Source organism: Bemisia tabaci, chromosome 4 (genome assembly GCF_918797505.1).
Source record: "Bemisia tabaci chromosome 4, PGI_BMITA_v3".
NCBI lineage: Eukaryota > Metazoa > Arthropoda > Insecta > Hemiptera > Aleyrodidae > Bemisia > Bemisia tabaci.
In genome coordinates, this window is record NC_092796.1 from 11,767,561 (window position 1) to 11,794,466 (window position 26,906).

At 38.8% G+C, this 26,906-nt stretch overlaps 1 protein-coding gene across 2 annotated transcripts in view; it reads left to right on the top strand.

Annotated features, from left to right (window-relative positions):
• Window positions 1–26,906, top strand: part of LOC109033539 (uncharacterized) — a 41,136-nt gene that overhangs the window by 1,091 nt on the left and 13,139 nt on the right. For both annotated transcript variants that reach the window (XM_019046210.2, XM_072299334.1), the window contains exons 2-7: window positions 37–298; window positions 11,325–11,565; window positions 12,681–12,904; window positions 14,385–14,635; window positions 22,850–23,067; window positions 24,300–24,455. In XM_019046210.2, coding sequence (XP_018901755.2) covers window positions 11,472–11,565; window positions 12,681–12,904; window positions 14,385–14,635; window positions 22,850–23,067; window positions 24,300–24,455 — 943 coding nt within the window. In that variant the 5' untranslated portion in view covers window positions 37–298; window positions 11,325–11,471. The remainder of the gene's footprint in view (window positions 1–36; window positions 299–11,324; window positions 11,566–12,680; window positions 12,905–14,384; window positions 14,636–22,849; window positions 23,068–24,299; window positions 24,456–26,906) is intronic.

The following is a 26,906-nucleotide window of genomic DNA, read 5'->3' on the forward strand; positions in this document are numbered from 1 at the left end:
ATTCTTCTTTTCTTCTTCACTCGCTTTGATTGATAGTTCCCTTCAAAGGCGAATGAAACTAAAAAATTCCTGGCCAAATGTGCTAAGTTCATTCCAATAACTGTGTAGAACAATGACATTCTAATATCAAGTTGAAAATGAGAAAATGAAAAATATTAGGCAGTTCAAATTAGTTTCTAATCTATGATAGGATGATATATAAGTGCATGCTTGACCAGCAAACATGGAAGAATGTAAAGACGTAAAGGACATGCGGACAGAAGATGAACGAAAGAATGGCCCTTTAGTTTCACCAACGGTAAGACACATTTTTTTCATTCTAACATTTTTTTTTTTTTTTTTTTTTTTTTTTTTTTTTTTTTTTTTTTTTTTTTTTTAAACCCTCAAAAGACATACTTGAACTAGTCAGATGCAAATACTCAAACACATATTCGTGGTCATGCCCGATGCATAAAACAAAAAGGAAAAAAGAAAAGAAAAATAGCTGCAACGTTTTATGAATTGATATTTTTGTGATTGCGACAAAAAAATTGCATTCTACATACGCATTATGATTTGAGACTGATTTTCCTCAATATAATCAGTATCTGGTTTCAAAGAGTGTGATCCAACATATGTATGGTTGGCTGGTAGATACACTTATTTGGTGCTTTTAACATTTGAGCCATTAACACCTACCAACCTTTTAATGATACGAAACATGTTCTACCATAGGAATGATTCAAATAATCTTTGATCTATTCGGAGTAAAAAATTCACCAACTGGCTTTCAAAATTTAATCATGAATGTTTCACGGATATTTAGTGAGCTTTCAAAATGTGGGAAAGCCGCAAGATTACTTACGTAGCTACAGCTACAGGATTCCTCACCGCCGGGTAAGAAACGTATTTCAACTAGAACTGAAAGATGCAATGGAACAAAGAACATCTATTCCATCAAGTTGGTATTTTCGGTTATCTACCCGTGAGTATCTTTCTCCATAGAACATTTTAGATCGCCTTCGGACGGAGAGGATAGGCAACAATGACTGTCGCAAAGTTCGAATAGTTGCGTGTTTCGTCAAGTTTCGTACAGCTCCAAAATCTACAATTTCTGAGCGGAATAACGTGCTCATACTAGTCATTTTGAATTTTTAAATTTATACAGGGAAGTTGGAAATTGGAAATTCAAATGCCTGTCTTAAAACTTCTTAATGAAAAATCAGTTTCTTAAGAGGATTCCTCGGGACCATCGGAGAGGTTTTCCTCCATCTCTCTCTGAGGAAACTTGATAGCCGGCTCTTAGGAAAAAACTACCCTGCTAAGAAAAAGTACATTGGGGGAAAATAGGTATTTACTTATGTCGTTTTATTTTAAAACTTAAAAACCTATTTTTAAAATTGCGTGACATCAATTGAGATCAGGTTGCCTATTCAGTATTTCAATAATAATTACTTTGGTAACTGCAAACGAAGTAGTACACCCACTCTGCGAGTCGAAGGGCTGCAATATTTGCTGTTTTTACAGCTGAAATTTAGCCAGTAACGGCTCAAAACGCGTTGCCTTTTAAAATTGTTCGCCATGTTTACCCATGTTTTCGAGATCAGAATGCTTGAATTCGTACCTTGTCTAGTGGTCCATTGTTCAATTCGTGAACCAAGGGTATCCTCGTGTTCAGTTCTCTCAGTAGCCTCCGCTTCAACACGAAATAAATCAAATTTCAGACACCCGCAAATTCTCTATTGCAAAGAATATAATCTGGAATGGACCGAGGAATTACAGGTTCGACAAGGAGCAAACTGAATGAGAGAAGGAATTTGAGAATGAGCCAATCAAAGATTACGAAAAATGTTCAATTTGTGTAATCCTCATTCCCGTTTGTGACTCCATGAGGGAGTGTCGTCTTAACTCTCAGTATAAAGGGACTCTAGTGGCGATATGCAGAAAATCCTCTGAACCCATGCTCCTCGACGACAAGAACCCTAATTTTCGCAGAGAGGGTTTTCACGGCGAGAGCCGAAGCGGTGGACCGAAAAATGAATTCAAGCTCGTGCAATTACGGGTATTTATCTTTTCTTGCTCTTATTTTTTAAGCCGGAGAGCGCAAAAGCGTTTAATTAGTCGGGGACGGGAAACGTTCCGAAGTTTGACTCGCGAAGGGAGCGAGGGTGAAAGGTGGGCGGAGGGGTTCGTAGAACGTTCGCCGATAACTTGAGAGTGAATCCTGAGCTCTCAGTTTTCCCGAGTAACAAATTATTCGCGCTGCGAGGTAAGATTTTTTGCCCTCGCACTAGTCGGAATCGACAGCGTATTTTCTTCGGAGCTAGAACGTCATGCCGCGCAAAGGATCGAGTCAATGAGAGAGGTTGGACAAAATTTGGAAACTTTCAAAGCTTAGAATTCCATTTATACGTCGCAGGCAAATAGTAAAATCAGGCATTTTGTCAAATGCCTAGGCAAATAGTCAAATATTCTAACTTAGATTGAAATTCTGATTCTTTTCCTAATTTCAGACAAAATAATTAATTGCTCCTGCAAGAAAAAATTATCAGTAAAAATATGAGAACACAATAGAATTTTAAACAATTTTTAGCTCCTGAAGAGACACTGATCTTTAAAAAGTATACAGTCGGGCTATAGTACCTATCGCCGGGCTTTACACTTTATCGCCATTGGCTATAAAAGGCTATAAGAAAGTGTGTAGGAATTCATGTGCTTTGGAAATCATTAAGTTGGACACGGAACTACCTTAATATTTACAAAACACACATTATATTTTCCTTTAAAACATATTTTTTTTTCATCAATTAAAATGAGATGGTCCATACAGAGTGTGCAAACATTTCAAAATCATGAGTTGAAAAACGCGGACTCTGCGAGATTAAATATTAGAGCCTAACACTAAGAGGAGCGGCGACGCACTGGCGCCTACAAACCTATCAGGGATACTTCACGCATTGCGCAATGCGTGAAGTATCCCTGTTAGGTTTGTAGGCGCCAGTCTGCCCGCCCGCCGCGCCGCAGCGTGCCACAGCGTCTGAAGCAACTATTTCACACCAGAGTTATTTCACAGTATCATAGGGAATTGAAGGCGCTCGGCGCTCCAACATATTAAGAAAGACAGGCATCCTTCAAAAGTACGGAGCTTTCCTGGCAAAATAAATCAAGATACTACAGCACAAAAAGAGAGCGGTAGTCCAAAAACTAACTAAGTCCTAGTATCCGTAATTAGTGACGTTTAGCATACACTTTATCGTCTGGCTGTTGCTTAGTCGCCATCGCCGATAAAAGGCTATAAGAAATTGTACAGCCGGTTATACAGAAACTATTGGAAATCTTACAGCCGGCTTTAGGTCTATAGTATTTTGGAACACACTCTACTGCCAATTTTTACCAGGGTATTTGCCTGCGAAATCTATGCAATTCTGGGGCTCTTAATGTGGCTCCATTGGTTTCCTAGTGAAATTTTCTTCTAGGAACTCCCATAAAATTTAAAACTTGACGAAATAAACATCAAAATGTTCAGTTTTAGTTAAAAATTTCATGTCCGACCTCTCCGATTGACTTGACCCACTGTGTGCCTCCGTCTCTCGCAAACTCCAGGCCCACTTTCCGAGATGCACAACTATTTAGATCAGAGGTTGGAATACGAGCTATTAAAGTTGAAGTTTACAAGTAATCCAGATGTTTAAACTCAAAAGAATGTTGTTTAAACGCCCTAATTCATCGACACACCGTTCAAGCAACTTCCGACTGCGGAATTTAAACTTACAAGTATTTAACGCAGAACAAACATCGTCAGAGTTTCATTAGTTTTCCAACTCGTTTTGAGTATCTCAGTATGATAGTTTGGGGGTAATAAGATATCAATGTGGTGAAAAATAATAAGATCTGTCCCAACGCTAATTTTTTCCGGCAATATTGAATTATTGGACTACATTTAGCAGAAAGGGGCCAAGCCACATCAGCTATTGCCAGCTTTACCTGCACAATTTAATTTTTTGAGAGAGAACCTTTGTGCGGATTACCTTGAAAATTTCAAGGAATTTGCTTCATACTAGGCAGAAAATTCACTATTTGCATAAAAAGCCGCACAATTGTTTTTATGTAAAAAATTGAATTGCTCGATTAAATTCGGTAATAGCTGATGTGGCTTGGTTCTTTCCAGCTCAACGCAGTCCAATTATTCGTAGTAGAGAGATGTTAGTAGATCCTTTTTTTCCTGCGCCTCCCATATTTTGTTTGGAAATGATAATTTCCAGAATAAATGCTACTCCTTGAATAACTAAAAATTTAATTTAATATTCAAACACGATCCGACGAGGGACTAAATACTCTTCAATAACATTATAAATGAGGAGCTTTCTTAAAAATGCAAAAAAACATATTTTTTTACGCGGACAAAAAAACGCTCAACGGTGGTTTTTTTCGACGAAAAAATAAATGTGCACTTTTGAAATACAAAAACAAAATGCCAGCTGTTTTCAGAGAAACGATACTCAACCTTGGTTGTAAAGATGAATATAAAAATTCAAATTGACATGCGTAAAATAATCCGGATTTGTTAAAATGAAATCTGACAAGGCAAACATTTTTGGCAAAGCGATTGTAATAACGCAATGCTAATAATGCTTAAAAAAATGCCGGGTAGGGTAGGAAGGGATTACCTATAAAATTTCACATAACTAAAATTCTTCCAACGTTATCAGAGACATCATCTCTTTTACATTCACTGCGGATATTTTACAAAACTAGCCGGGGGCTTCACCCCCTGGACCCCCCTTTGGCTTGCTTCGCGAGCAAAATTTTGCGTTGCCAAATTTCGCAACGTCGGTCACGCAAATATGTCGTTATCAAATCGAGGTAAATTTTGCAACATTGGTAGCTCAAATTAAAAAAAAATCAAGGAATGCTGGCTTAGAAAGTTGAGAAAATACAATTACAGCCTGCAAATCTACAGATCAGAAGCTTTCATTAAAAAAAAAAAAAAAAAAAAAAAATGCAAATCGATCCGGTGGTTCTCTCAAAGTTAATGTCCCAAAACTCGGACTTAAGCCTGAATAAATTGAAGAAAATTTGAAAAAATCCAAAAAAAACAATCACAGTCTGCAAATCTACAGATCAGGGGATTTCATTTAAAACAAAAATCAAGCAAATCGGTCCGGTGGTTCTCTCAATGTTAACGTCCAAAGATTCGGACTTTGTGTTTTAACATATAGGATTAGATAGATAGATAGATAGACAAAACTTTATTATGCGCCTTTTTACAGTATAACAAGATTATTTAAATAAGTGCGAACAAAAGAAAAGTAACATAATAAACTCGATTGACCTGTAATTCAGAATTCAATGAAAAAAAGGTTTTCTTTTTCTTTTTTTCTTTTTTTCTTTTTTCATCTGGGAGATTTCTAAATGCAGAGTGCATACCCAACTCCTGAAATTAAAACCTCATATTTTCAGTGCATTGGACAGTCTCTTCAAATCTAATGAATAATTTCACAGAAATTTCAAATGCGTCTGTCCCTTACGTCACCCTGAGCCACCCGTCATTACTGATGGGAGATATCACTCAGTATCTTATCCTGCGGCTAGCGCTCGAGGGGTGGCGAGCGAAAATTTTGCGGACGAAGCGTTTTCCGGGCGTAGCGGAAGGGTGGGAAGAGGCAGGGGCGGTATGCAGCTACTTGGCCACTGCGTCGCGTCACCATGGCAACTCGGGCGCCTGCTGTGCCGGGAAAACTGCACACCGTAGCACCGTAGCGGGAAATCATGTCGTTAGGCCTCACTTCACTCACAACTCCCGATTGTTCCCGGGAACCCGCACTCAGTGCTTTCTCCAATTTCCATCCACTCGAGAAATTAAAAAAAAAGAGAAAAAGAAATTCTGGGCCGAGAAAAATAACTCAGAAATGACAATTAAACACCCACTTTATTCGGTGTTTTTGTTGACTTTTCATTTGAATACTGGAGCATTTATTTTTTCGGAGTACGCTAACTGCAACCGTCCACGTGGAAAGGGATCTTGGTCCACAAAGACTTTTCTCAAGGCTCAGCTTTCGTCAAGTGGGATGGAAAAATTTGATTTTGAGACTATGACTATTTCTGGAGAAACTATCATCAGTGTCTTGGAGAAGAAGTTATGTGTAGTTCCGTTCATAAAGAGCCTCGCCAAGTTTAGCCCCTTTTTTTGTATACCCGAGTTGGTCAATGGGACAAGGCTCAAATGAAAGCTTATGGTAAGGCAAACCTCCATGTAAAGTATCAACTTGAAGTGAAACCTCTTTAAGGCTGTACAGCGTTGCCAATTTTCCATTTTTATGTGCAAAAATTGAGGAATTCTGGATCACCATGGTTTAATAGACTAGTACACCCGAGTTGGTCAACGGGACAAGGCTCAAATGAAAGCTTATGATAAGGCAAACTTCCAGGAAAAGTTTCAACTTGAAGTGAATCCTCGTTTAGGCTGTACAGCGTTGCCAATTTTCCATGTTTATGTGCTAAAATCAAGGAATTCGGGACTAGTAGTCCAGTGCATCATAATTAAACAGACTAGAGTCGTAATGTTTAGCCCATACTCCTCAATGTTATAGCCCATGAAGGTACGTTTTCCGCCAAAAATCTCGAAAAGACCCTAATTTTGTGGTAAAAAGAATTAAAAATAAATTGGCAACACTGCTCCGAAACGTCACGATGGCCTTTGGCTGCGCTTCTATTCGATCTCAGGGTAGTATTTAGCTCGTAGACCGATGCACTAGTCTGTTTAATTATGATGCAATGGACTATTAATCCCGAATTCCTTCATTTTAGCACATAAAAATGGAAAATTGGCAACGTTGTACAGCCTAAACGAGGTTTCACTTCAAGTTGAAACTTTTCCTGGAAGTTTGCCTTTCCATAAGCTTTCGTTTGAGCCTTGTCTCGTTGACCAACTCGCGTGTACTAGTCTGTTGAACTATGGTGATCCAGAATTCCTCAATTTTTGCACATAAAAATGGAAAATTGGCAACGCTGTACAGCCTAAACGAGGTTTCACTTCAAGTTGAAACTTTTCCTGGAAGTTTGCCTTACCATTAGCTTTCGTTTGAGCCTTGTCCTGTTGACCAACTCGGGTGTACTAGCCTGTTGAACCATGATGATCCAGTATTCCTTGAGTATAGCGCATAAAAATAGAAAATTGGCAACGCTGTACAGCCTAAACGAGGGGTCACTTCAAGTTGATACTTTACATGGAAGTTTGCCTTACCATAAGCTTTCATTTGAGCCTTGTCCCGTTGACCCACTCGGGTATACAAAAAGGGGCTAAAAAACACCACTTTTTGGCGAGGCTCTTTGTGTGTCAAAAGAGACCGTGGATAATCCTGCAAATAACGAGCCAGAGATATAGCTGACTAGAGATTTTAAACAATTTTTCTTGAGACTGCACTTTTTGAGAAGAAAATTTTGATTATTTCCGGAAGTTATTCCCTTGACACTATTTTTAGACAAAGTTTTTTGAGATGACGAGGTTTTATCGAATTGAAAAAAAAAAAAAAAAAAAAAAAAAAAAAAATTGTCTGCTTCATTTCGGGATGAAACATTTTTTTCCCGCACTTTCGCAACTTCTGTAGCCATTTCATGCCGATCTACAGGGTGTTTCAGACCACCCGTACCAGGCCTTTTTCTCGGTTGTTTTAGGTCGTACGAAGTCGAGGACCGCGGGGTTGAATAGGGAATTGACCCCAAGGAATCCGAATTTCGTGGTCCCGAAACCCCCCCCCACCTCCCCTCGGGGGGTAAAGGGGGGGGGTCACGATGCTAAAAGTCACGGTTCCCGACCGAATTGCGGATTAATCGCATCAGAATTGAAAAGCACGGAAAATTTCACGTGAAATTGACCCCTAAAAATCCATAATCGGCCCATCCAAGGCCTATAAATGACCCCCTAAAGAGGGGAACAGTACCCGCTCCATAATTTTTCTTTGGTCTCAAAATTGACGTAGATTCTCCAGAAAAAGATGGTTTCCCAATTCCCATGTAATCGACCCCGAGAAATCCAAATTTCATGGTCCCGAATCTCCTCTAGCTCCCCTTGGGGGGTAAACGGGGGGCCCAATTTTAAAAATCGGGGCTCCTTTCCGAATCGCAAATTGATTGCATCCAAATTGAGGAGCAGAACACTTTTACATCTTTAGTGACCCCCAAGAGTTTTAATTGACACCCCTGAACGGCAAAAAGTAACCCCTGAGGAGGGGGGCGGCCCCCTCCAAAAGTTTCTCAAGATTCCTCTTTGGTCGCAAAATTGACGTCGATTCTCTAGAATAAGACGGTTTCTGCCCAAAAGGGCGGGTAGCGGAGCTTAGGGACCATGAAATTCAGAGTCATCAGGGTCGATCACCTGGAAAACCGTCTTTTTCTGGAGAATCGACGTCAATTTTGTAACCAAAGAGGAATCTTGAGAAACTTTTGGAGGGGGCGAAGCCCCCCTCCTCAGGGGTTACTTTCTGCCGTTCAGGGGGGTCAATTAAAACTCTTAAGGGTCACTAAAGATGTAAAAGTGTTCTGCTCCTCAATTTGGATGCAATCAATTTGCGATTCGGAAAGGAGCCCCGATTTTTAAAATTGGGCCCCCCGTTTACCCCCCAAGGGGAGCTAGAGGAGATTCGGGACCATGAAATTTGGATTTCTCGGGGTCGATTACATGGGAATTGGGAAACCATCTTTTTCTGGAGAATCTACGTCAATTTTGAGACCAAAGAAAAATTATGGAGCGGGTACTGTTCCCCTCTTTAGGGGGTCATTTATAGGCCTTGGATGGGCCGATTATGGATTTTTAGGGGTCAATTTCACGTGAAATTTTCCGTGCTTTTCAATTCTGATGCGATTAATCCGCAATTCGGTCGGGAACCGTGACTTTTAGCATCGTGACCCCCCCCCCCTTTACCCCCCCGAGGGGAGGTGGGGGGGTTTCGGGACCACGAAATTCGGATTCCTTGGGGTCAATTCCCTATTCAACCCCGCGGTCCTCGACTTCGTACGACCTAAAACAACTGAGAAAAAGGCCTGGTACGGGTGGTCTGAAACACCCTGTATGTTTCAGCCGACTGTAACTGCAAACTTGTTTCGTGTAGTTCATGTTGATATATAGCTAATGATTTGCTTAACATTAATTCTATGCAGTCCGGAACAGGTTAAGGAGATAAAAAAAGTAAAAGGTAAATTTTAAATATTGCGAAACATTGGATTTGCCTGAGGTAAAGCGCTGTATCATTCAGGGGGAAGGGCGGGGGCGCCAGTGATGTAATCAGTGAGGAAAGAGAATCCTATCAATTTTGATGTTAAGTGGAAGTTTCAGAAGTGGAATTATTTGAGTGTTCGTGCGCTCCAATAATCTTTACACGGCGCTACCATGCCCTATTTTCGCTCTAATGGGATAAACAAAATAATCCGCTCCACATTAATTTGCAAGACATAAGTCCTTAAACTGACAGTTTTTTGCGCTATAGGAAGTAAAACATAGATGAGGTAAAAGGGGAATCATCCTAGTGTCAATATAATGACCTGAGAATTTCGTTTTATTTTATCAAAAGAGAACACACCAATAATACTTCCTAATATTTCACAAAATACTTTTCACACACGGGGTAAAATCAAGGACGAATTCAATTTGTCATTCAGAAAATAAATTAGGACAGAAATTCTGCAGCGAAGCGAATTGAGATACGAGTTTTTGTAGTTTCGCACTGGATATGGTTCACGAGCTCATTCTCCTAAATCGATATAGGAAACTAATATGGCCATGAGAAACTCAGGACTGGAGGTGAAACTCTCGAGACGAGATCTTGGCAAATAAATAATAAATGCCTCTCACTATATCGGCGCGGAAACTATTCTTGAACCACTCACACAAGGAATTGTTTGCTTGACCGTCTTTTTCTACACCCAAAGGAAGTCGAAGAGAACAATTTTCTAAGCACAAAGGTCATCGACGGTAGGCAGAAATCAGTTATAGTTATACTGCCGTGCTAGGGAAGAACGCCGTATGAACATTCGAGAGTTGCCAAATTTACTTTGATAAAATGTTCATTTTTGAAGAAAGTTATGAATATTTTTTCCTGAAATTTTCAGAATCTTTAGATGAAATTGTGAACAAAATGATCTGAAAAATTGGGAGGAAAATATTCACAAGTTTACCAGAAAATTCGCGTTTTATGGAAGGAAATTCGGCAACGCCTAAAGGTTCATACGGCGTTCTTCCTTACCATGACAGTATAGGATACTAGTGCAACCTGGCGGCTGCTGAACTATTCGCTAGATCAACATATATTTTGTTAAAATATCAAGAGATACCTAATAATTTTAGCGACAACTTGACGATGGTAAAAGTTAAGACACGGATCTCGGTTGGCAACCATGTCATAAGTCGCAATAACAAATCATCGTGATTGACAATAAGAATTTTGCAAATATTTTTCCTACCCCTTCAAAAAAATCCCTCCTAAATTTTGTGAAAGAATGTCTCGGTATTATTCATTTGAAAAATGAAGATTGAAAAGAAATTTGAAGCGCAGTGCGATCGAGACCCGTGTCCTTTCTATCTCTGCGTCGATGAATTGGACGCATTTATGCTAGAAAGAGTTATGTAAAAATAAACTAAATCAAAAGAAAGTATGTGATTTAGAGGTGCTCCATAAGCCCTTTTGATATCATTCATCGACACCAAATTCTTCTCAGTATGAACATACTGACTTGCATGTTTAAATTGCCACGGCGGCGACTTTCCTATTATGACCGGGTGCGTTGTTAAATTAATGAACCGTTAACGTTATTACTTTAGCAGATCAGTTTTTGCTAATGTAACAAATACGTTTTTTGCGGTGATCTGCTGCAACAAAATGTGAACTAGGGAAAGCTTAAAGTCCCAGTTATGAGCCATAAATGTCGTAAATCGTGAATCGGAACGATTTTCACTGCACTTTTTTTGCTGCATTTTTTGTTTTTGTTTTTTTTTTGTTTTTTGTTTTTGTTTTTTTTTTTGTTTTTTGTTTTGCTGTCACTTGCATTGGCTGTCAATCCTGTCATCCCAAAGTACAGTGAAGAAATCTATTCGCGAAGGGTCTCTCAAAATCCGCAAACAAAAACAGCCGTAAGCTCGCCAATCGCTCCAAATCGCCGATACGCCAATCCGCGCAGAATCATGCAATATTTTCCGTTCAGTTCAATAAAGCACCTACCCCAGTTTGCTAAATCTTCGGAATTAAAATTATTGCAGGGTGAGTGAATTTTTCTCTGTCAATTACCCATAATTCTAATATTGAAAATTACAGTAACTGCTTAAAGTATAATTGTTGGTTATATTTCGTTTCCAGATCGATTTTCTCTTGATTAGAAGGGCAGACGGTCAAGGCGGACCAGAACTACAAAACGACTAACATGACTTTCACACTCCGTCACTGCCAAGCAGACTGCCAAATTTTCGACTGCCTCTAGGACCGTTCGATGAGAAAACTGAAGCAATGACAAATACTTTAATCTTTATAGCAATCCCTTGCTTGTGTGTTGTGATAACCAGTGTCTCCGCTCAAGATGCTCAAGCTGTCTCTCAGAAAGGTCAGTATAACTCAGGTCTACACCGATCCAATTGGACAATTTTCGTAGAATTGTCCATATGCGTTTAAGGCCAACTAGCGACCGCACTGTGTTTGGCGCAATGCGTGAAGTATTCTTGTACTCTTGCAGGCGCTAATATGCTTTCCGCCGATCAGCAGCGGCCGTTCTGTGTTGAGCGCAATGCGTGAAGTATTCCTGGACACTTGTAGGCGCTAATATGCGTTTTGAGCCGACCGGCGCGGCGGCCGCCAGTGTTTGGCGTGATTAGAACCGATGATGCAGCATTAGATTTGAAACAGAGGAGAGATAATAGTTTGAAGAATGGTTGGGTAAAATTTATGAAACGGTTCATGCAGAACGCAGACAAAAATATTCGAATGGAGATTCTATCGAAAATTAAACGAAACACTATCCGTCGCCAGATCAGGAGATTCCAATTAAGGAACATCTTGATATCGGACTGACCTAAGTTTATCGACCTTAGATGATCCTTTTTGTCGGTTTAATTTGGTTTTCCTCTTAATTTTAAAGCTCATTTAAGCCACTAGATAAACCGGACCATATTTTGCAATAAGGAACCACTTATCCTGGTTCATTTTAGAAACAACGTACGTGCCATCGGTGTCCCTATGCAGGATATAGCGGTTCCTTATTGCAGAATGTAATCCAACTTTAGTTAAAATAGACTTCAAATAAAATGAGTCATTATAAGTGGATTGCATTGTGCAAAAAGGAACCAGAAGCATTGCAACGATGCTAAGATTGTGCAACTTCATCCTTTGCAATAAAATTACTGAAATTATGAAAAAACATGAAATTTACATGGTAATTTTTGTCTTAAATTTACAGTTTTTAGAGAGTAAAACAGAAATTGTTAATGGATAATCAGGTTTTTCTTCCAAGACAAAAGAAGCTGCACAATCTTGGCAACATTGCAATGTTCCTGGTTCCTTTTTGCAAAATGCAATCCAAGTATACGACCCTCGTAGTGGTGTTAATTAAGATGGTCGTGCGGGTGTAATATGCACTCACCAGGAGATGATTTGGTTCTCAAAATGTCGACTGATTATTATTTTGCGGAGGATAATAAGGCGATTTTTTATATTTTGGACTAGGGGACGCAAAACGAGAGGACCACTGCAACAAGACTGTGGATATATACGAGGACGTCTCGAGCCCACCTCTGACCCCTGAAAATATGGGGAAACCGATGACGTGCTCGTATAAGTTCCGCTCATTCCGTGGCACGCCCAAGGACTGGATCCTCCGCATCCGCTTCAAGAAATTCAAGGTCGGCACCCTCCTCAACGCCTCTCATTGCCACGGTGGATACATGCAGGTGCGCATTTCCTTCCATAAGTTTGATTGCTATGTATGTATGAGCCGCTTTTACGGCGCGCTTGGGTGCTCTGCGACGCCTATTCTCCACAGGAATCTGTCATGGTAGAGATCCTCCGGAAGCTGGCATCTCTCCATCTCTTCACGGATACCCTCTACCCACCGTTTGGCTGGACGCCCTCTCCGTCGCCTACCTGGGGGGACCCACTCCAACACCTTCATCATGACCAAGCAGTTGGTATGGTATGGGCATGTGCAGCGAATGGCTGATACCAGGTTGCCGAAGAAGGTGTTGGAAGTTTGATTGCTGCTAAGTCATTAATACTGAAACAATGTGTTAGTATACAGGGTGTAACAAAAGTCCGTCCCACCCATGCTAACTTGTGAACGAATTGAGCTAGGGAAATGAAACTTTGAGAATGTTCCTATCTTAAAGGAGACCATCTTTTTTTGGGGGGGAGTCAAAATTTTGTTCCCCCCCTCAGGGGGACGGGGGGCCCCCAACTTTTTTTCTAATAGCAACCCCTATCCTGTGATGCCTCTTTCGCAAGAGCATAAAAAATCAAGAATTTTAGCGCAAACCGCAGAACAATAGCTTAATTATTTACCGAGTTATGATAGGTCAAAGGTCAAATTTGACCTATTATCAAAAAATTACAACTCCGGTTCAAATTATCGTAAAGAAAAAAATAAAACGGGAAAATTTACCAAATTGTGTTCGCTTTTAAGTAAAACTTTCAGAAATTACTTCAAACTAATTTTAAGGGGCGGTTGATGTCGCAGAGCGCCCTTGTGCGCTGTAAAAGCGACTTATACATACTTTATACAGTGGAAATCGGATATTACGACATCGCTTTTAACGACATACGGGTTATAACGACCTGCGATCTGGTCAGGCCCATGGCTGAAATCCCATGTATTCAATGTACTTTGGCTTGAGTATCGGTTATAGCGACTGTCGGATAAAACGACCTATATCGACCTAGATAAATCGATCCCTAGAGGAGGGTCGTTGTATCCGATTTTCACTGTATTTACAATTTCAGAGGAATAAATTGACGGTACTTTTATATAGAGTACCTGTATGGCGAGAGTATAGACAGATGTGAAACTCCGAAAATCCATCAGGCCTTCACCGATGTCTCCACGAATAAAGTCAGGGCCCAGAAATGCAGCCAACCTATGAATTTCAATTATCCAGAGCGCTTTAGTAATACAATTGTTACGAACCATCGTTTATAAAGCACGTATTTGACTTACTTTTTGCATAAATTCACTCATTTTTGCGGAAGAACGCTCATTTATGTACATTCTTAGCCATCTTGGTTAGAATTGGAATCTGCAGACTGGCAGTGAAATTTTGTGCGTCAGAAGTTGGTTAGAGGGGTGGCTGCACTTTTGGGCCCTAAGCCCTCCATGAAGCGATCTGTCCATACTCTCGCTATATAGGTACTCTACTTTTATACGTCTACTGCCCACAGATCATCGACGGGAACGCGCGGACGGATCTGAGCAACCGGAAGGAGCCGGGCCTATTCTGCGGGGAGATCGAGCACCCACAGACGTTCATCTCGGAGACGAGCTTCGTGAAGGTGGTGTTCCACGCGGAGAACTTCACCGACCAGACCTATTTCAGCTTCGACTCCAGGGCCGAGCAGCAGTTCGAGGTCTACCTCCGCTACGGCCAACACCCGGAGCTCTACCCCAACCGCCGTGGACAGGTTGTCGCCGGGTCAGTTGAACTCCTTTGAAATCAAACACTTAAGGTGATTCGATGGACGCCATATTTTGTGTCAGAACGGCATGCGATATATCGCATCAATTTTGGTTAAATTTTTTCAGCTACTCGTCATTTGTCTCCAATTTTGAGATCGCAATTCTGTTGTCAGGAGACTAAAGCACTCACTTACCAATTCCAACAAAGAAATTCAACGTAATAAAGGCGTGGTTTTTTTAGAGAGAAAATATCGCATTCGAGTGCAGTTTCGATATCAGTATCGAATGCGATGTTCCCTTTCTAAAAAAAAACACGCCTTTATTACGTTGAATTTCTTTGTTGAAATTGGTGAGTGCTTTAGTCTCCTGACAACAGAATTGCGATCTCAAAATTGGAGAAAAATGACGAGTAGCTGAAAAAATGGAACCAATTGATGCGATTTATCGCATATCGTTCTGACACAAAATATGGCGTCTATCGAATCACCTTAAAGAGAATGCAGGGAAGATCCAGAATTCGTCACCTTCCAGCCAAAGTATCGCAAACGCCATGTGATGTGCCAAAATTTCCACAAATTGTTGGTTGAAATAATTTTTTTAAAATTTCATTGAATTTTATCGGCAGTGCAAAGAAAAATTTGTGAAATTTCCGGGCAGCTTCGTCAAACTATTTCTCTGGAAAAAAAATGGCGGCGGACATTTTGAAACGTCGCATGACGCTTGTGATACTTTAGCCGAAAGGTAACGAATCGAGCAAATGTCTGATAAAGGAACCAAGGATTGTGCGAAAAACACGGGAGCATAGCGCAAAAGTTGAACATGGAAACTAATTTGACATTATTACTCACACTCATTTTCATAGAGCCTCCCAAAATTTCGCCCCTTTTTCGGTATTCGATTCGACCATCGAACTAAGGTTTAAGTGGAAGCTTATAATAACAGAAAACTCAAGAAAAAATTTCAAGATGAGTATAGCAACCGTTTTCGAGTTACGGGGGGGGCAAAGGGGTCAAACTCCGGCCTTATTTTTCGCTAATTTCTTGTTGAATTGATGTGTCTACGGGGTTGTTATCGTTGCTTACACATGTTATACACACCGGTTCCTACGTATTTATACACGCAAAATCGAGTTTTAATGTTGACGAGTCGATATATCGATCGGTTCTATCGATTTTTTAAGATTCTTTACGGAGAATCGACGATTTTTTAGATTGAAATTGCTCATTTTTGATTCATGGATGACTAAATGCACCTAATGTGACTATAAAACACCGACACATACGTATTTTTTCTTGTAGAATCGATCTTCAACGTTGATGAGTCGATATATCAATCGACTTAAAATACACAATCTGATCCAGCCGCCTGCGCTCATTTCTCTGAAATAAGACGAAGAGACCAAAAACAATCTTATTATTTTTCAAAATAATATTCCTCGGTATTTTTCGGATATGCGGCTCGATTTAAAACCCAAAATTATGAACTTATTGGTCAACATCATTGTACAAGGCCACTCACAGTGGATACAGAAGAGCGCCTTCAAATCAATCCGTAAACTTAATGCAAAATTCTAATACCACTATTCGTGCGTGACGGCAGTGATTTTGCATACCCGGCCATTTGAAGGCGTTTCATTGACTTCAGACAACGGGGTACGAATTACAGCAATACCAATGCCGCCCACCTGGCCCCTGAGGAGCCAAAGCAGGGGGCCGCCCCCCTGGCCCCTAAGAAGCCAAAGCCGGGGGCCGCCCACCTGGCCCCTAAGGGGCCAAAGCTGGGGGCCAAAGATAAGAAAGACGTAACTCGGCCTCGTTTTTTTCACTTTTTAACCTAGATTAATTGAGCCGATTTATAGACGGAGGAAACCAAGTCACAACGAGATCGAACGAAGAAAAATGGTTTGAAGTTTCTTTTATCCATTAGACACGCTGTTAAAGATAAAACTCGATAGCTACTTTTAATAAATTCGGAGAACTGCACAAGAATGTGTAAAAGAACTAATACAATTTTTCGCTTGCACCTGATTATTTCATGAAGACGCTTACGAGCGAGGAATCACACCATTTCGTCTGATCATTTTTCTTGTTCAAACTATTTTCTTCTCGACTTTAAATTCTCAAAAATAGAAAATGTGCGGCTACTTGAGCTTAAATATTTTTTAATCTAATTTTTGGATAAAAATGTGGCTTGGATTTTTTGTTCGTTTTATTCAGTCTAATAAAGATAAATCAGATTTGGTTGAAAGAAATTGCCAGCCCTTGTACTTCGGTTGCCTTTTAGTGTAACTTAATTTTTACTCAGCCGACTAATTTTTTTATTAGACTCTGGTTTTTTGTCATGTAAAAATGCAAACAGCACTCGTATCGCAAGAGAATGCGTGCGTTGAGCATGAGCACAGCTGGTAAAAATGACGAATAGGCCAACAAATTCTATCTGAACGTAAAACTATGTAAAACACCAGTGTTGTCAGATTTTTGAGATGTAAACATGATTTTCGCAATCTAAACTCGAGCATTTGCGCAATTCTCAAAAACCAAAAACTATTAGGCTTTTGCTATGCTCGTCAATGGGGCACTAAATTCGTAATTTTTGATTATCATGACATCTATATTAACCAGTGTAAATGTCTACTACCGTTGAATATACATCGAGTTGTCGGTCAGACTAATATCAGATGCATAAATAATGAAATCAGATTCATAAGTGAAAGCTGGACTATTTAGTTGGAGGACCTGGCCCCCATATCACGATAGGGGAAAATTTCTCCCGAAAAATTCTCAAAATTTATCTCTACTTGGACGCACTATGTGGCTTTTGTAACGCAAATTTTCCATTCTTTTCGGCACAAAAATTTCGCCGTTGCATATGTTTTCAGTTCAAAATACACTCGAAGCGATAGATTTGACAGATTTTCTAATACCTGGGAAAATTTTTAAAATCTTAACCCTATTTGGACGCATTTTGAGGCTTTTGTAACGCATATTTGCCATTCATTTCGGCACAAATATTACGCTGCTTTATTTATTTTCAACTTAGAAAACATTCGAAATGATGGATTCAACAAATTTTCTGTTTTATTGCCCTCCACCAATGATACTTTCAATTCTAAGATATTTTCAATTCTAAGTCAGGCACGAGCCCCTAGATCAACTGTCTATTGGATTTCCTAGTGGTTCAATGTAACCAGGAAGCTAGTTTACACTATCTTTCATTTTTCAATATGCGAGAAATGCCTATGCATAAAAGTTTAAAGAAGTGGAAACTTAGTAGATCTTATTATTTTTTACTGATCAAGAAAGTCCAACGTTTCAAAAATACTTTTCTAGCACGCAAAATTCCCCACGTTCTCGGAAACGAAATTGAAGAATAAGGAACACATTAGAATCAAGTGAGAGTCAGTATTTTATCTATAGGTAAATTCACGACATTCAGTTCAAGTTAGAATGCACAGTTCCACGGAGGAGCGTTTGTGGTGGAAAATAAATCAACCTGAGATATGCCACAGAGATCTCAATAGAGATCTGGAGAAAATCCAATTTCAACTCTGAGTTATTGAGGGTCCCTCATATTTTCCTTTGGCTATCAATAATATCTGTATACAAATCTAAGCGTAAACGCAAGTCAATTCGGTTGGCTTTATACTCGGTTTCGAAGCTCTTGCCATCAAATTGTCAAGTATTACAATGGCGTTTCTTCAATTTTATCTCAGGTATATTCGTTCGAATCTAAGTGACTAAAGTTGGACCAGGTAACCGGATGCCAAACACAAACGATTCAATGAGTCTCGGTTATTGTGACTAAAATCTTTCATAAATGCAAGCAGTACTGGGTCAGTTTCGATAGTTACATAATCGTGTTTCCATGATTTTAGATTGTGGAACAGCAAAAAATAGTAAGTTCTTGCTAAATACCAAGTTTCGACGTCCAATTCTAACGACAATAATTTGATCGTCCCAAAAAAAGGAGGTGTTAAAATGCATTTTCATCAATATACGTGAAAAATAAGCTAAGGGATGCATATAAGAGCTGAGGATGAAAATCTTCAGTTATCCAATAACAATCGAAGCGCTAGGTGCAGAGAGGGCATTTTTACTACATTCTGCAATTTGGAACTACAAATTCTAGCTCGGTTTAAAAACAACGTATGTGCCATTAGTTTCCCTATGCACATAAGTGTTTTTCCAGAAGAGCTTGAATTTATAGTTCCAAATTGCAAAATGCAGTCCATTTCTTAGTTGCGGTGTCTCAGGATCCCCGTTAATGTTTCATTCTCTGTGATTTGAAGCGAGTACATTGAATTCGTTAAAATTTTTTCTGGATTTTCTATAAGACTTTACAATGCTGGAAACTAAAAATTTCAGGGAATTCGTGTAATAGTTTCCTCTCTAAAATATAGAATAGCAGTAGAGATTCTGAAAAACCTCATATAAGAAATGTCCTTTCTGCACCCATCGCCTCTATCATATGTCTCATGAAGTTTTATACGCGAAATTCGTCGTACGTTAAACTCGCTTGAGTCATCTTCCATTTTTACCAACAGCAACATTGCCTTGGTGAAGAAAATCTCGTAAGAGCCTCCAGTTGTTGTCGAATATCTTTAGAAAATATTCTGATGTTTCGGTGGAAACTTCATCAATATTCTTCTTCAAATTTTTCAGAGAACTTACTTCGGAATGTGATTAAAAGCATATCTGACCATTTCAAGGGTATATTCATGACTTTTCTCAAAAATTTGTATTTTATCGAGAGGAATTTGGCATCATTCAAATGTTCATAAGACGTTTCCGCTCAACCTGCAGATTACCACGTTACTGAAATTAGAGGGTGAATTTCGATGGGTTCGATGAGATCACGTTCGTCCGCATTTATTAAAATGTCTCGGGTTGAATCTCAATCTGCAATCCGGAATAAAAAGTTGGAAACAATATTTTAAGCACAAATCGAATCAGAGGTTTATGAGTGGAGCAAACTCGAGAGTATTCCATCTGCAGAGTGTACCGCACCGCATCATGAACTTTATCCCGAATATAAAAACGGAATCGTAAAGTTTTTCTCCAGCGTAGCCAGCATTACACTAAATAAGATTATCTAAGTAATTACATGACACAAATCTAAAAAAGCTCAATCCGTATAACTTCCTCATTTTAATTTGTGAGGATTATACGGAACCATAGCTCCTCTTAGTTTAAGATTTAGCCATTACTTTGAATGAGTTGAAAATTTCTGCATTTTAAGATTTAAAAACCCCGAAAATTGAATCTAATAGGTAAAATATTCTTCTTTTATTCGCGACTAGGGCATGTTTAACAGGCCATCTAGTACTGAGCACATTGAATCATAAATATCATAAGAACAAAAAAATCTGTAATTATAAAGGACTCGTCAGTTCAATGAAAACATCAGTAATTAGGTTGTGTTGGGTCATACCCTTATTTCGACTCCTAGGAGTTCGGGGTCGCATACCTAGCAAAATTGAAGGTGCACCGGATTAGGTTGTGTTGGGTCATACCACTATTTCGACTCCTAGGAGCTCGGAGTCGCATACCTAGCAAAATTGAAGGCGCACCGGATTAGGTTGTGTTGGGTCATACCACTATTTCGACTCCTAGGAGCTCGGGGTCGCATACCTAGCAAAATTGAAGACGCACCGGATTAGGTTGTGTTGGGTCATACCACTATTTCGACTCCTAGGAGTTCGGGGTCGCATACCTAACAAAATTGAAGGCGCACCGGATTAGGTTGTATAAAACATTCAATCATCCTCGGGAAGGAAGACACTGCTTGTGCCTATCTCCTAGGCGTTCGTCCAGGTAATATTTTTCCAGAAGGTTGAAACGGGTTGGAACGGGGGCACGAACAATGATCTTAAGTAAAACTCGATCATGGAATGATACGAAAGTCGTCTAACATTAGGGCTGGAATAACCCTTATAGAAGTCGGATACTTAAGGATTTTAGGCTAAGGCTCAACTTAGGTCGAATTGACCCGTATTTAAATACATTGAGTTTCATAGTAAGCTAGTTCGATAGGTTTTCATAATATTTTTATGTTTTCGAAGATGAAATATATACTCTTCTCGAAATTTTAACCTCTTTGGTAACATATTGGCGCTCTCTCACGTTTATAGGCATTTATTCCAGGGTCAGGTAGCTCTGAAGAATGAGTCGCTCCTCTGACGTAAAGGCGTACTTCAATTTTTATACAAATTTCGGGGGATAAAAGTTCGGTCGTATGTACCGAAGTTTGGTGCTTCATATCATCCCAACTAATTCGCATCGGTTTGTTCCTCTGAATTTCCGGTTTGTCAGACCCAAATTTCGGTCCGAACTCGTGCTGTAAAGCGAACTGACGAACAAAGTTTGGTCATGTTTGTCGAACGTTCGGTTACACGAACCGAAAGATTAGTTTCCCAAACCAAATATTTGATGTGATATGGAACACCGAGCGTTCGGTTTACATGACCGATTTTTTTTCAGTAACGTGAGCCCTCTGAGGCTCATGTGGAAATAGAGATACGCCTTTGCGTCATTGTAACGACGAATTGGACGTATTTCTGTCAAACGGAACTATGTGCCTTAAGACATGATCCCTGAGACCCATAAGAATACATGCATAACAGGGCTCATGTCATGATGGACATGGTTCCGTTTGACAGGGTAACGACGAATTGGACGTACTTCGCTGTCTCTCGGAACTATGTGCCTTAAGACCCATATATAAGAATACATGCATAACAGGGCTCACGTCATACTGGACATAGTTCCGTTCAACGGAAATACGCCAATTTTTTCCTACGTTTGGCAGCATCCGGGTGTCTTGAAAAAATGTCTTCTTGACGCGGAGAAATCTCAAGAGTAAAGATGCCCGGCAATAAACTATTGATTGAGTTCTAAAAAGGCGCCAAGCGCCGATGTCCAACTTAGTCTCAATTCATCTCATGTTCGAAAGTAATCAGTACAAGTCCGAGTCCGCCGTCTCTGGCACTTTTTCTTTTTGTCTCCGCTCCTCGCGATTGATGTAAAGGACGTCCCATTCAGCATTGAACTGTTGCTCTCGGACAAGATTTATAGTGCTTTGCGCTTTGGGGCTGTTCAAATAAAATACGTGACGCTGAATTTCCGATATTTTCACTGCCCGCTCCCCGCAACGCATCCGTAACAAAGGTTTGAACCTGGATTTAAAGAACGCTCTGCTCAACTCCCCGTCGACGCCCACAATTGGACGTCTTTATGATAAAAGGAACTATGTGCATAGGGTTTCCGTGTAACGTAGTTCCTTTTAGCATAAATACGTCCAATTGACGTTTTAAGGAGAGTCACGACATATCATAATGCCTGTTTTGTTTTCAATAAAGAAATCTCAGCAACGATATGCCTGAAACTTTTATAACTTCATTTTTCTATAATCTGAGAGAAATTGTCAAGAAGTTTCAATGCGTTATATGACTTTGGTTTTTTTTTTTTTTGGGGGGGGGATATATGATGAATAGGACATCATTTTGCAGTTAGAAACTACACTGAGAAAAAACTATGGCTTATAAACCTATTAGAGGTAAATATGGAACACCACTAATAGTAGTACCTCTACATATAATAATAGCACATATACCTTAGTTATGGTACCTGTACCTCAATTAGGTACAGAGACCTTAGTATGGTTCACAGACCGAGAATCATTAGTTTATTTACGACTATTATAGGTGTTCCATATTTACCTCTAATAGGTTTATAAACCATAGTTTTTTCTCAGTGTACAAAATCTGACTTATTTGTAAAATCACTTATTTGCATATGGAAACGAATGACATATAAATTGTTTCTAAAGTGAAAAGAAAGTTTAGTTTCTGTTCGCAAAATGTAGTCAAAATACTTCTTATAAGGCATAAAGTTTAGTTCCTGTTCGCAAAATGTAGTCAAAATATGTATAGTTAGGCTGATCGTGGAGTTAGTTTTGTCCAATCAACATTCGCTTCTATTCAGAACAAACATAACGTGCCCCAATGATTGCGAGCAACTATTGCTGCTTTTAAGTAACCTACGTTGCTTAATCGAAGTTTTGAAGGCGCAGCGGGTGAAATGAACGCGAAACACTCTAAATAGAGCAGTTATTAGTTATCTACCATCGGAACCAAATGAATGCAACCAATCTGATGCAAGTGCATCTGCTATTTGAATGTTATCAACATTGTCGTATTAACCGCGGGTGTTTATGATTGCAAATTTTGCAGGTCGTATTGCAATCGGGTGTACACTGACTGTCGGCTGCAAACATGCTACGTTCAGAGTCCGGCGTACCCGGGTATTTATCCACGACACCTTCAGTGCACTTACCGACTCAACACCCGGCTGCCCTTCATCAAACTCTACATCGAGAATGAAGAGTTCAACATCGATGGCCAACGCTGCGAGAACATCATGGTCTGTCCTATGCGACCCATCTCCTCCGGTAAGTACATTGACACAAAATAGAGTGTTAAAATTTTAAGTGCAAAAATGAAGTTTTGAGAAAATGGGCTAGAAGTCTCTGACCAAAAAATTTGATTGAAAAAATCCTGAGTTCTTTGTCAAATTGCCACTAATCATCCGAAAGACTCCTAGAAATTTCTTAGATGATTATAAATCGACCGATTTTATTTCAATTTCATAAAAAGGGTCTTTTACATTTTAATGTTAGGCTAGTTTTTGACAAGACAGCCCTAAGTACTATCAGCATGCTCTCGTGGTTGCGTTTTAGACACACAACAAACACATTCTCAGGTTAAACATTGGCAGAGGAAGGCCGCACATTACTCGAAAGCACTGTTTTCATTGGCTCTCTGGAAGAATAATTTCACTTACTGTTATTTTGCCTGAAACTACGTCATTTTTTGCGCACTTACGGCTTTCTCATTGTCTCGTTTTCATGAAAATAAGATGAGTTTTGTTGTTTTAGTTATTTTAGTGATTTCATCTAAAAGAGATTAGAAGAGATTTGAAAGGAGATTCGATTTTGAAAATTTTCCACTTACTGCTCTCCTCGCTATTACTGCAGAAAAGCAGCCGAGACAAACATTTTGATCTCGTCTGTCATTTTTTAACAACCATGATGTTAATTCTACATCCTTATTTGTTTCGATGTAACGTTCCAGTTTCCGAACAAAAGCCTCGGTTGTTTTCATGAAAAATTCAATTATCAGGCCCTTGATGTGGTTAGTATGGGTTGATAAGTAGCAGACATGAACATTCGACGTTCGAATCTTAGAAAGGGAGGGGGAAGTTAAAAGTTGTTACAAGCTCAACTTGTCTCTCGTCCAGGACGTCAGGTCGAGAAAAATTACTAGCTTCGTGAAAATAGAGATCAAAAGTTACTTTCTAAATTAAGTCGCTTTCATAATTTAAAATTCAAATATTTTGGACCCAGTTTCTTTTGATGCAAAGGGTTGATTTCTCTCTGCTGAATGTAGTCTACCTAATATCGGTTGTTGCCATTTTCAATGAATAATAATTTTTTATCGTGATTAAACGGATAAATTGCGCGGTGTTTATAAATTTCTCTAAGTTTTTTTCCTGCAACTCATCCAAGAGACGAATTGAATCCAACATCGCAGTTTCATCTTTTTTCCTCAGACGAGGATGATATTCATTGTTGCATTCATTTTCAATAATTGTTCGTTAAATGTGATGTTGGGTATGTTTTAGGATCAGACCATTGCCCATATGACTATATTCGAATATACGACGGGAAAGATGCGACAAGTCCGGTGATAGGAACATTCTGCGGCATGGGGAAATTCCCATACTCTATCATCGGCACCACAGAGGACATTTTCGTCGAGTTTGTTAGCTCGCCTGCAGGTAAGTCAAGCCAAGAAACGACGCTAAAACAGCGTGATCTGTCTGATTGTTATAAAATCAGAAGTACAGTTCATCAACAATAATGCTGACATTTTAGAAGTGATCCTGCATCATAGAGATCGCGTAAGGAAATAATTTCACGCATAAGAGTAGACGTGCGCTGAGTGCAATTGCGGCGCTGCGCGCTGTAAACATGAGCAGTGCTGAAACGCCTTCAATTTATTTGGATGCAATACAGACATCCATCAAGCAGGAATATTTGTAGCTTTACCAGGCGTTATTTACAACTTCAAATCTTCTACTGACGATCATCCCAGACTACGTTTTACATCCGTGGAATAGGATATTCTTATTCTTTCTCCTCTTTTTCTCTTTTTCTCTCTTCTTCTCCTTCTTTCCTTTTAAGGCGCTAACTAAAAAGAGGCAATCTGGCATATCTTTACAATGGCTCCCCAATTACCTTACCCTCGCTCTATCAATTTTTATCAATTGTTTTATAGTTTCGGTTTTTTTAAAAAAAAAAAAAAAAAATATGTATAACTTGCAGAAGTGTATTAGAAATTTTTGTATTATGTAAAAACGCTTCGTAAGATATTTCACACTTTCTCACGTTATCATATGTTACTTATGACATCGCTCCTCTAGAGTGAAGTTTTAACTGCTTTTTTAGTTAAGTTTAGTCGTAGGGCTGAAGCCCGCCCAACACGAAAATGTTTCCAAAATATTGCAGCAACATTGTTATTATATTTCCGAAAACATTGCTGCAATATTGTCACAATATTGCCACAATATTGCAGCAATGTGCTAGGGTCCTACCTAACAATATTGTTGACAACATTGTCGGGGACGTTTTGGCAACATTGTCGACAATGTTGCCAAAATATTTCGAAAATATTGCACAAATATTGCGATCAGGGTACATATTCCATATCCGTGTGCGCGCTCTCTAGGAGACACCTTTGGTACTAATTTTCTTTCTAATGTACATATGCGTCCAGGTTGTGAATCGTAGAGTTATTACTTACCTTAAAATCCGCGCCGTCCTAGTCGGGATTAGAACCCACGCCTCGGGATGGAGTTGATCTCCGAAATCCAGTACTTTACCACCAGACCAGCCAGGCTTGATGTAGATGGGCCCGTAAATTCAATCTCTTAACTATCGCAGGCCTCTGAGTCCGTAATATGTTTGTTTATTGACGGATTCTTATAATATTTTACCAGAATTTACTATTTATTTATTATTTATTTATTATTTTTTATTTCATCCTGTAATTTATGTTTCAAATTTTTTATTAATTGTACTCAACATATTCCTATTCATGTATTTCAAATTTTCATTTTTTTTTTTTTTTTTTTTTTAACTCTCTCTCTCTCTCTCTCTCTCATTTTTTTCTTTACCAAATTACTGTTTTTATAATTGCGTCTTTTTCCAGTTTTAATTATTTGAGCATTTTTCTAGTTTGAATTTATGTCGATGTATTTATGTTATGTTATTTATTTTTTTCCCCTTCTTTTTGTCTTTTCTTTTCTCCCCCCCCCTTCTTTTTTCTATTATTATCAGTTGAATATAATTTTAGGTCCGATCCGGGAGATTAATGTTGTTCTTTATTTTATGTTTTACTTCTTGAATAAAATATCTTATCTTATCTTATAAGAAAAGAACAAAAGTACCAAAAACGGCTCCTAGGGCGCGCGCACACGGTTGTATTTTGCTATTGCGAAAATCGCAAAATGAGATCGCTAACTTAACAATAATTTTGCAAATTCAGCAATTTTAAACAATTTGCTAATTCAGCACAATTAAATTGCACAATCAAATAGCTTTTTGAATTGTTATAATCGCAAAAATGTCACTAAATTCGCAATATATCTTGTGAAAAAAGCAATTTATGAGGTAGGCAAAATCGCAATATTGAGATTGCTAAAATAGCGATTGATTTTAGTAAGTTCCGCAAAATAATTGGTAAACAGAGCAAAACCATACGCTAATTTGGCAAACATTTTGAAAATCTAGCAAAAGTTTTAGCCATAATAGCATAAACTAGTGATGTTAATTTCGCAAAAGTATAGTTTGCCATTTTCGCACAATAAAATTACCACTGTTGCAAATTGTTTTGTCGTTCTTGCCACGAGGGTGGGCATTTTCGCAAAAAAAGCAAATTGCAGAAATCGCAAACCATTTTTTGCCATTTTAGCAAATAATTTTAAATATTACAAAAATATTTATAAAATATTTTTAACATAATATTAAACAAATATTTTTAAACTAATATTTCTAAAATAATTTTAAAATATTTTTTGTTAAATATTGCAGCAACATATATTTTAAAATATTTTTGAAACATTTTTTTACTATACACATCAACATATTTTAACAATATTGTAAATTAAATATTTTGTAAACACTGCTAGAATATTCAAACAATATTTTTGCAAAAACATTCTGAAAAT